General features: G+C 35.8%; 1 protein-coding gene across 4 annotated transcripts in view; it reads right to left on the minus strand.

Moving 5' to 3' along the window:
- LOC142344760 (kinesin-like protein KIF2A) overlaps positions 1 to 12,020 on the minus strand; it is a 127,684-nt gene that overhangs the window by 21,639 nt on the left and 94,025 nt on the right. For all 4 annotated transcript variants that reach the window (XM_075396672.1, XM_075396673.1, XM_075396674.1 and 1 more), the window contains 2 exons: positions 5,255 to 5,446; positions 4,734 to 4,915 (listed from right to left, as the gene is read on the minus strand). In XM_075396672.1, coding sequence (XP_075252787.1) covers positions 4,734 to 4,915; positions 5,255 to 5,446 — 374 coding nt within the window. The remainder of the gene's footprint in view (positions 1 to 4,733; positions 4,916 to 5,254; positions 5,447 to 12,020) is intronic.

Here is a 12,020-nt window from a genome sequence, read left to right on the forward strand (position 1 = left end):
TGAGAAACTTTCGAAAACATACAAAGAGATGTTTATATTGCAATTGTAAAAATTTCTCGTTCAATTTTGAAAACAAAGTCACAAAATAGTTGGCCAAACGAGAACTTTAAATCATTTAAAGTGTAAATTTTCGGCTTATTTTAATAAACACAGCGGAAATAGAAAAATCTTAAAATAGACACTCGTTAAAGGGATGTACAAAAAGACACTGATAAAAAATTGCAGTTCAAAGATTCAAAACAGCAAAACGAAAAATAAACATCGCCGGCAGATTGATGGAAAATGGCCGCGATAGACGCTTTTGGCATTCAATGAATTAAAACAACCAAAGAAATAAGATAGACAGACTGATCACCAGTCCTTTAATAGACCACTAGACATACATACGCTCACACGCTCTAAAAGGGAAAAGCCCCAATAAAGCTTTTTCAAAATTGATATGCAAAATCAAAAACTCAATACTAATACTCAAGATATAATAATACTAAATGAAATCAATTGCAAACCAAAGAAATGACGAAAATCTAAGAGACATCTGAAATCATAAATTTTTTAAGAGCTGAAAAAAGCAATATAACGAATATAAATATAGGTGCCAGGACAGTGCTAGAATAAGACAAACTAGAATGTTAAGAATATGGACACAATGTAAGAAACACCGAAACAAAAAGTCTACTTGATTTTTGAAAGTTAAAAACCAAATTAAATATATGCAGAAACACGAATACATTTTATTATTTAGCATTCGAGACATCGAAAAGACAAAGATCCATCCGCGACAAGGAGCCGTCCTCTTGAACACACAGAAAATACAAAATACAAACAAAAAACAGAAAAATTGTAAACAAAAAACTACCAAAATCGGATTAGCATGTGTACTATTTTATAAAAACAAAATTAGCTCGAGGTAGGACGGGGCGTTGATAAATGAATTATCAATGCGAAGTTGCCATATAAACTAATTTTTGAAAAAAAAGACGGCTGAAATATCCAAACATAGCTCGCAGATTGCCAGAATAGCTGCAAAAGAATAGACCTGCGTGCCGTATAAAAGAGATAGAAACAGAGACAGACCTAAATTGAAAAATCGACGCCGCTCAAAAAACTAGGTAAAAAACAATCAGCGATAAATTAAAAAAGCTTGTTAAAATTCATCCCAAAGAAGCCTCTTACTAGGGACTTTTACTGCACATATGAGTTCCTTTGAACTGAAACAAATTCAAATTAAACTTAAGTTTTAAAGTGCAAAAGTCATTTTATTGAGTGAGGCACGTCACTTGTGATCAAAATCTAATCACGCAAAGAACTTTGCCAAAGAGATTGAGAAATGATGTCACGCGCACAAACGCCGTTAGTGAGGGGAAGAAGTTATTCAGAAATTTTGACTTTCAACTTTGCTGTGTGAAATGTAAAACGAAAAAGAGCGTCAGACGACAAAACAAAAACATAACCGGCAGATTGCCGGAAAAAAGCCGAGATAGACTCTTGTGGCCTACCATGAATTGAAACAACTAAAGAAATAAGATTGACAGATCGACCACCAGCTTTTTAATAGACCATGAGAATTTTTGGGTTAGATTCGGACTGCCAATTTTACGAGACGCATTTGCTCTAGAAGGAAAAAACCCTTATGGAGCTTTTTCAAAAATTATATTCGGGATTAAAACTAAAGACTCTATTACTCTGGAATTAGGGCATATATGTTTGGAACTACTTAGATGCGCACTATTGACCTTTAATTTGTAAATGTCCATAAAAGTTAAAGTTCCATAAATGAGTTCAGAAGTCACCTTTTCGAGTGAGGTAAGCCACGCAATTGACCCAAAAGCAGAAATTACGTCACGAACACAAAATTAAACTGCAAAGTAGTACAAGTCACTAAAGTCATTGAAAACGACAATTCCAAGAAGTCAGGGTAAGACGAAACAAAAATCTGTTAGACGAAGTAAAAAATATAGGAGCGCTATAATATCCGCCTGGAATTGCTGACGCCGCTATTAAAAAACCATGAGCACCGCAATATAGCTCCACTCAGCTCACAGGTTCGCAGCAACAAACATGAAGAAATTAATGGATAAAAGCCAAAAATTAACTAAAAAATCAAAGAAATATGTGCCCGTTTTAATTTTAATTGATACGCATTGTCAGGCTCCGAAAAAAAATGTGGTATCAATTTCTGAGGGTTACATTTCAACATGGCATCGCGTAAAAATTATCTCAACAAAATACCAAATTACAAGCAAAAAACGGGTCCATTTAGACGAAAGGCCTAACTAAAAACGGTTATCTATATGTGCCATTCTGTCAAAGAAATTTTTAAAGTCAAAAAGTCATTCACTAACCACAGCTTATGATCAAAAACTTCTCTCGCTCAGAAAAAATAGGTTCGCAAGGCAATTTTACTCACTTGCACTTTTTGGTCAAAACAGCATCTGAACAAATAGTACTTCCAAAAAAATACTTAAGAAAACCAATACTCCTCTTCGAGTCGTAGAAACCAGCTAATAATAGCCATTATCACGGCTATTAAACATAAACATAACTGACTGACGTCGGGCGAATTGCTCTCAAACGAACGGCGAGCGGTTGGCTTCGTCTGTAGCTAGCCGCGGTTTAGTGAGGCTGGCTTTAGCTTGATTCGACCCTTCAACTTTTAGTTTTCAAGCCTTGTCAAATAAAATCTTGTCAAACAAAATCAAATAAAAGCTGGTATTTTAAAAAGTTAAAATATTATAAAATTTAAAAGAAACTCTTCCAGATTTCAGTGAAAATGTTTTAATATATTTTTTTTCTTTGGCGTTAAGTCAAGTAACCGTTTGCAAGACTTGAAAAGCTTCGTTGACCAGTAATGATCGTTGAACTCAGGACAAAAATATTCAAAAAATTTGAAAACAACCCCAAATTTTAACAAGATCCAGCTAAAATTCAAAATAATAAAATCTTCAAAACCATTTCATTGTCTCAGAGATTGTTCAGCATCCCTATTTCAAGCTTTAATTAGTTTCGATGGCTCATGAAGATCCATACTTGGAACAAGATAAAAATTTTCCGAAAATTTGAAAAAAAAATTAAATATTATCATAAAATTGCTTAAGCTGGAGTCATCAAAATACTGATAACCATTCCATCAACTCTAGAAAAAATGCGACAGTTTATGGTCAAATCTTGGAGGAGGTATCTAAGACCCTGGTGACAACAAAAATAAAAACCAAAAAGGTTCAAAAAACTTGATAAAATTGCAAACATTTTTTTTAAAATTGCTGTTATTTAAATCTTGAAAAACAGTCCATTGCATTTAGAAACTATAGATTAACGAATTGTCATATCCTAGAGGAGGTTCCTCCGCTCTTGAGGCTGGAAAAACCTAAAAACCGACAAAAATTTTCAAAAAACTTGAAATTGAAAACTTTATCAAAAAAAAAATTGTTAAAAATTTGTCATATTAAAAAACTAAAAGCTATTCCATGGCAAATAAATTTCTTTCAGTAACTTATAATCAAACCCTTAAGGACATTTTCTGACACCTGCATCTGGAGAGAAGTGAATAGTGGAAAAGAAATGTCAAAAAACTGAAAAAAATTGCTTTGTCAATGTTTTGTCAAAAATGCTAAAAATTCGTGATGTTCAAATGTGGAAACCATTCCACTACCACTATGCAGTAACCGATTCTAAAACCCTAGCGGAGGTTCCTTGAGACCTAGGGCTGGAAGAACTCAGAATTGACAAAAATTTTCAAAAAGCTTAAAAAAAATTGCAAGTTGCATAAAAAAAAACTGCTAAAATTTGTGATAAAAGTTAAAAACTAATCCATGGCCAAAAAACAGTTTCCAATTACTTATTATGAAACCCTAATGGAGATTTTCTGTTAGGGTGAAAAACCTGAATAATGACAATAAAAGTAAAAAAAAAAGAAAATTGCACGTTTTGTCAAAAAAAAATGATAAAATTCGTGATATTAAAATGTTGAAACCTTTCCAATACCAATAGAAACTAATAACCTAATATGAAACAACAGAGGAGGTTTTTTGACACCTAGGGCTGAAAAACTCAAAAAAGACCCAAAATTTTCAAAAAGCTTAAAAATTGTGAAAAGTAGTACAAAATTGCGTGTTTTTAGCGATCGGTTGTTCGAACAGAGCCACGGGGGCGGTGGGGGGGGGGGGGGGGGTTTGGGGGCAATAGTTGGGGAGTCAGCAGTGGGGGTGGGTTGTCTTCAACCTCTAGGAACCACCCTTCATACCATAAGTATAAGTCTGCAAAACAGTTTGAGCTGAAACAGAGCTGAAAGGCTCTAAGAGCACTTAATGCCCGCTGGGCGCTACCTGTTTATCCCGTTTTTGAGGACGAAAAGTCAAAAGCGTCAGACGAAAAATTGGTCAAGCGAAAAATCGCATAAAAAAGACCGACAGGACTAATATAATTGCTACAAACTTCGTTTGAGAGCAATTAATAACCGACCACTGTGGAGCGAATTGCTCTCAAACTTTAGTTTCTGGAGTTCAAATTTGTTGATCCAAAGACACATAAACTTAACCTGGTTATCTTTTGCAGATTTTAACTTCTTAATTTATGCCGGCTTCAGTTCGTCTTTTCTCCGTTTTAACCCAGCACGAAAAACAAAACAAAAGAGAAGTTGCAGTAACATCAGCAATGTAAAATACAGAAAAAGTTTCGCGTAAAAAAGCTCTCGCATCAGCATTTGGTATAACCTAAATAGAAAAGTTTGTGAATACCTGGGTCTAAGTATGATTTGGAAGACTGCGTGTGAGCGTGAGCTGTGGTTGTTCATTGAAGTGGTGCCACTTGTACGGGTGCTGTTTCCCAAGTGGATCAACTGCATTATGTCCTCCACACTGTTCACCACCACCTCCATCAACCCCTTCACGTGCACCTCCGCCTTTCCATCCTCCAAAACCTACACTCCACAAACACAGGATTTTCAAAAGACTCAATTCAAGTCACCGTGAAAGTTCTTCATGGAGGGGGAAATTGCCGAATTCGAACTAATAATTAACTTGATTATAACGAATTCGCCGTGCCATCATCGACCATCTACATCACATGCATCTTGAAAATCATAAATATTTATCACTGTTCACCGGTCACGACACAAATTTGATATTATTACATCACTTTGCCAAGGTAAGAACAATGCCTTGGAACCAAAGATATAATTCTGCCTCATTCCAACTGTGCCAAAGCATGTACTTCAAAAATTTAGATCTAAAAATTCTGACACTTTTCTCTCGCTTACCTGCAAGCGTTTCTTCTCGTTGATGAGATCAAACACCTTGGCACTGTAAATCTCAAAGAAGCTACAAGACACCAGAAGGTTTAGGCCAGCATACTTAGGTGATTCCAGGAGTTTAAAGACATCCTGGGCTGCGTATGCGTAAATTCCCTTTGTAGAGTCTTGAGTCTTTCCAGTGAAGTCACCACCCATGGTCTGAAACAAACAAAACATAACCGACTAACGTCGCGTGAATTACTCTAAAGCCACTGACAACCACTTCGCGTCATCATTAGCTAGCTACGGTTTAGTGAGGCTAGCATTAGTTTAATTGAAGCGGTGTGGCGAGAGCGCGGGGGGGGCACAGGGAGGGGGATGGTGGGAGCGCACGGGGGTAGCAAATGGGGGGACAGGAGGAGCGAACGAGGGACATGGGGGATCGAGCGGGATCGGTTACGGTTGGAATGATGTGCAGGGGGCGGAGACTAGGAGGGGGTGATGTGGGTGGGGGTTGGGGTGAAGTGGAGAGCGGCGGAGGGGGATTGGAAATAAATGTGAGGAAGTTCAAATTTTAAGAACCACCTTTCAGACTTCAAACCATGCATATGTCCTCCAAATCCAAAAGTTTCGGTGAATGGCATAGTTAATAGCCTAATCGTTGTGATAAACTTATTAAATAGTAATTCGTTGTTGTTTAATAAGTTCTTTTCAGCTGTAGTTGCCGACGAATCGGAAAAGACTTGGGGCCCAAATAACTGGGATCCGATTAGTATATTCCCCTTATGGTTCTAATTATTGGTTCGAGTCGCGTTAACAGAGCCGTCACACGAACCCCTTACATTCTTCTCAAGCAGTACAACATTCTAGGACATACTTATTCAAAATCAGGTCTGAATTTAAATCATAGAAGCGTCGCTGGCCTGCATCTGCAACAGCTGCTCGAAAAATCGCCTTTGAAACAACGAAATGACAATAATCTGGCATGATCTCCGGAATAATTCAGTGACAGCACAAGAGCAATAGAAACAATCCTTTATCTGTCAACGAATTGAAACATATCCTGACGAAATAGAGCGATCAAATATTAGGCCTCGTTTGCTGTAATCGTTTTGGGGCACCCCATCTTTTCAATAGTCTGTGCGATCTGAAAAATGCTCCTGTTATTAGTGTGAGACGTCATTTGATTTCCCCAAGAAAGAAGAAGTCGCAGTATTATAAAGCAGAACTAGAGCGAATTCATCCGGCATCACGAATTGAAGTGAATTTGCTAAGAACAGTTATTCAGCACCAACGTACAATGAACAAATTAATCTTGAAGAAAAGATCAAAAACCAGAAAGAGGAAAAATGAGAAAAAATCAAAGAAAGAAAACATTTCGTAATTCAATTTTTTGGTTTATGATTAACTTTGCTAGTCAGTTTCGGTTTCTTAGCTTTGATCTCTGGTGCCACTTTTGAGATTTCTTTATTTTGGAGCTGCCGTCTGAGATCATTGCTGAGGGATGGACTCTGTGGTGCTATAAGTGAAGTCGATTTTTGCTTATATTTTTATGAAACGCTCAACAATAGTGAATGCTTCCGTAGTAATTTGATATTTTGCTTCATCAGCACAGGCAGTTTTTGAGTTTTAGATATCTTGAAGCTGCCAAAAGATAATGAAGTTTACATTCTTTTCGACTGAAGTGTAAATACTATTCTGCATACTTTTCGTGTTTATTCTGCATGAATTTGTTTTTGTTCTTTGATTTTGTAAATTTATGTAATCTGTCTTTAAATTTTAACTTCGGTAGTCGACTAGAATTCCTCTAATGATGTCAGAAGCTACAAATTCTCTGTTGGAAATGAAGTTCGAATGGATAGGAGCGCATTCAACGATACCCGGAATTCGACAGTCCTGGAAGGCAAAATTGCGCAAAATTTCTGAAGCAATGCCCAAACTCAGATTTCATGGAGAAACACCAATTAGAAATGGTAAAGACCTTGATAATCCCGTTGCAAAAAGTGTTAAAAGGAGCTGTACTGTTCTTAGTCCGGTGGAAGAGGCAAATCCAGATAACAATTTAGAGAAGACAGTAGAATCAAGCATTAAAAGATCAATTGATAACTTAGTTAAGTGTATACTTGAAACGATTAGGACCGAACTGCGCAATACTATCAGATTGTCGATGCCAAAATTAGTGATCTAAGTAATGAACTCGATGGCAAAGTCAACTTAGAAGCTACCAAATCTAAGCTAAAAACTGTCTGAATCTGAGCTCTTGGAAACAGAAGAGATAATATCAAAGTGCTTGGGTTATCTCCATGTTCTACTGATGGTACAGAAAATTATCAACAGACATCGAAGTTAGTTGTTGATGTTGCAGCGGACATCGGTATGAATTTGAAGGAGGAACCCATCTCAATTGCGCACCGTCTGCCTTCAAATTCCGAAAGAAAACCAATTATAGCTAAATTTGTGCGCAGGGTAACAAAACTTGACTTCATGAAAATAAAGAAACTTGGCGCAACCGGAAACCTACAAAAACGTCAAAGTGTTTGAAGACTTGAGTAAAGCGAGAGTTAATTTTATCAACTTGATGAAGGCAGATAATAGAATTAATTCAGTATGGTCAAGGGAGGGCACTTTGTTCTATGAGTGGAAACACGACAATTTAGCCTACAAAATTCATGGTTTGTACGAAGGTGGAATTGATCTCAATTACAGCATAGAAAGTGTACTAAATTGCTTCAACTCCCTTATTCCACCACCACGCGCAAATATCAATAATCAAACCTTTCGTAAGCCAACTTTCACACACGAGAAACAAAAACCCAACATCATTCAGCGATGCCCTCAAATTGTCCAAATTTCACATTTTCGGACCAAAGTTCTGGAGAAAGATCTTTTTTCGTCCCCAATACTGAATGTTCTATACATAAAAGCAAAATAAAAACTATGTCTATCCTCAATGTAAATGTTAGCTCTCTTAGAAAAAATTTGTTAAACCTAGAAGCTTTTATTTATAGTCTGGATGTACAACCTGATGTAATTTGCTTAACTGAAACCTGGCTTTCTGAAACAGATGAAATTTCCAACTATCTTGTTACTGGATACAATGGTTTTGTAGCCACGAATAGGGGTTCTAAAGGGGGTGGTGTCATGTTGCTATGTCAAAAACGTCAAAGTGTTTGAAGACTTGAGTAAAGCGAGAGTTAATTTTATCAACTTGATGAAGGCAGATAATAGAATTAATTCAGTATGGTCAAGGGAGGGCACTTTGTTCTATGAGTGGAAATACGACAATTTAGCCTACAAAATTCATGGTTTGTACGAAGGTGGAATTGATCTCAATTAGAGCATAGAAAGTGTACTAAATTGCTTCAACTCCTTTATTCCACCACCACGCGCAAATATCAATAATCAAACTTTTCGTCAGCCAACTTTCACATACGAGAAACAGAAAACCCAACATCATTCAGCGATGCCCTCAAATTGTCCAAATTTCAGATTTTCGGACCAAAGTTCTGGAGAAAGATCTTTTTTCGTCCCCAATACTGAATGTTCTATACATAAAAGCAAAAAAAAACTATGTCTATCCTCAATGTAAATGTGAGATCTCTCAGAAAAAATTTGTTGAACTTAGAAGCTTTTATTTATAGTCTGGATGTACAACCTGATGTAATTTGCTTAACTGAAACCTGGCTTTCTGAAACAGATGAAATTTCCAACTATCTTGTTACTAGATACAATGGTTTCGTAGCCACGAATAGGGGTTCTAAAGGGGTGGAGTCATGTTGCTATGTAACAAATTTTGCAATATTACAACGGAAAGTAAGATCGACTTTCAGGAAGCTCTTTGTGTAGATATTAGCAAAAATAATCAAACGTTTAAAATTATAGTTGTATGTAACCCACCACGCTCGAAAAAGGTTGAATTTGTCAATATGCTGGGCAAGTTGTTAAAATCTAATTTCGAGCAACTGGTCAGTCATTATTTGTGGTGATATGAATTTGGATATTATGAAAAATAATTTGCTGAGCAGAAATTACTTGAACAGCATTACAGCAAATGGTTTCTGTATTTCCTCTCCCGAACCAACACGTTCAACTAATGAGTACAGTTCTTGCTTGGACCATTTCATTTATCAAAATTTGGGTAAACATGTTTCTGTAGAAGTCCCAGAACATCAAAATTTTACTGATCATAATCCCGTTATTCTAACGTGGCGAAAGAGTGAAGATATAAATAAAAATGATTTAATGTTGCGAGATACTAGCTTTGTAAAAAAAAATTAGGATGCTGTGAGCCGTTATAAAGTGGCATTGGAAGCACATCTTAACAAAAACAGTGGCATTATTTACAAAAGTGTCGATCCTTGCAACGCTGTTTCCACATTTAACCAACTTTTTCTTAAAGTGACAGAAGACTTTGCTCCTTTAAAAAGTGTCGATAATAAACAAAAAGTTCCGAAGTGGTTTGATAATAGGTTTTAAAAATTTACGTCAAAAAAGAAACTATGCTTATGATAAATATAAAGAAAACAAAATGAAAATGACCTGCTGAAGAAATTCAAAGAGTGTAGAATAAGGCTGGAAAAGCAATTAAAATTGCGCAAGAAACAATCCTATCTAAATTCTTTCCAAAAACGTTTAGGAAACTCTAGACAGACTTTTAAACTACTCAATCAGATTAAAGGCAAATCATATAAGTCACAGAATTTTCCAATCCTAAGCAGCTGTTATCAGAAGTTTGATGAACCTTCGGATCAAAATAATGCAAACGAGTTCAACAATTTTTTTCTTCCATAGGACATCAAGTCAGTAGGCACCTAAATAAAAGTTTCCAGCCTTCTTTTCCTAGACACCAATGCTCCATGTATCTTTACAAAACTACTGCGAGAGAGGTGGGGGATATTTTAACTAATCTTGACAACAAGTCATCTTCAGGTGTTGATGATATAAGTAACATACTAATCAAATTATCTTCAGATGTCATCAACCCCTACCTAGTGTTTCTGATAAATTTTTCATTTGACAAAGAAATTTTTCCTACAGAACTGGCTCGAGCAAGAGTTCTCCCACTGCACAAATAGGGGTCTAAACTTGACCAAAATAAATATAGGCCAATTTCACTTCTTGTAGTTTTCAGTAAAATTTTTGAAAGAGCTATGTACAATCGCGTGTACCAATATTTTGAGAAATTCTCTTTATTTTATAAGAAGCAGTTTGGTTTTAGATCTAAGCATAGTACAATTGATGCACTAGTTGAGCTAACCGAAACTGTTCGCATGAGACAACAACATTAAACCATAGTTAGTTTCTTTTTGGATTTAAAAAGGCGTTTGATACTATCAATCATACATTTCTTTGGAAAAACTAGAGAGATATGGAATTAGAGGCAACTGCTGGAAATGGTTTAACTCTTATCTGAGTAAAAGAATGCAGCAAGTTGCAATTAATGGTACTTCTTCTGATATGTGCTTCTTCTGATTTCTTCTGAAATCAAAAACAGTGTTCCTTAAGGATCGATTTTGGGCCCTGTTCTGTTTTTAATATATATATATATATATATATATATATATATATATATATACATATACTATATACATATATATATTTTCCTTTAGTCTGTAAAAATGTTGAAATTTTACTTTTTGCTGACGACACTAACATAGAAGCAGTTGGGTGCTCTGTTGAAAATATAAAGTCAGATTTAGATAGCATAAACTTTTGGCTTGAGAGTAACAAGCTTGTGCTTAATCTTAGTAAAACAATTCAACTTAACTTAAAAAAAGGCCCGGCAAATCTTAGTTTCCAATTAAACAAAACTGACATCAAAGTTGAGCATTACTGTAAATATCTTGGGGTAAAAATAGATAATAAGTTCTCCTTTCGAGCTCATATCGATCATGTGCAAAGTAAGCTAAGTAAACAATGTGGTATACTAGCAAAACTCAAGACATTATGTTCCTCAGGATCAACTAATTTCTTAATACAATTCGAAAGTGACACCACTAATTCAATATGGTGCCTTGGTTTATGGTTGCTGTACCTACTCAGCGCTTCTACCGATCTACCTATTGCAGAAAAAAATTAAAAATAATATATTTTAGAAAAAAAGGCGATCACTGCGATGATATTTTTGTGGCGCTCGTTGTTGACTATCTACCAGTTACACACATACGAATTAATTAAATTTGTTCTGAAATTAATCAATGGTCTACACCAGCAATATTTCTGCAATATTTGTTTCAATTTAAATCGAACGACCGGAAAACCAGAAGTGGGATTCTTAACTTGCTAACGGAACCATTTTGTAAAAAGAAGTTGGAGCGCAATTCAATACGTTCTAGAGGTGCTAAACTATATAACAAATTAAAGATAATGCAGATAATTCCCGCTAATTTAGAGAATGGTAGACAAGCTGAGGTGACAAGTTTCTGTCATAAATTGAAAAACTCATATCTGGTGTCGAACTACGAGCTAATTAGATTCGTTTTTAACTGAAGCGAACAACAATGTTGAACATGTGCTACTCTAGTTTATTGAATTGATGTCCTATCTGAATTTGTTAATTTGTGCTATATTTTGCATGTATTGAACGAAGGTTTATCAAGTCATCGTTGTCAGTAATTTATTGGGCAAATTGAAAAAGAAGATCGCTCTGATCTCCTTCGCTCTGATCTTTCTTTATTTGTCCACGTCGCTTGTTTATTATTCAACAACGAAATTAATTCTTTCTTTCTTTCCTTCTTACAGTTAGACTCTAGCAAGCCGAAATGCTCAAGAGAACCTACTGCCCTCCGGGCAT

Source organism: Convolutriloba macropyga, chromosome 8 (assembly GCF_964194025.1).
Source record: "Convolutriloba macropyga chromosome 8, txConMacr16.3, whole genome shotgun sequence".
Lineage (NCBI taxonomy): Eukaryota > Metazoa > Xenacoelomorpha > Acoela > Convolutidae > Convolutriloba > Convolutriloba macropyga.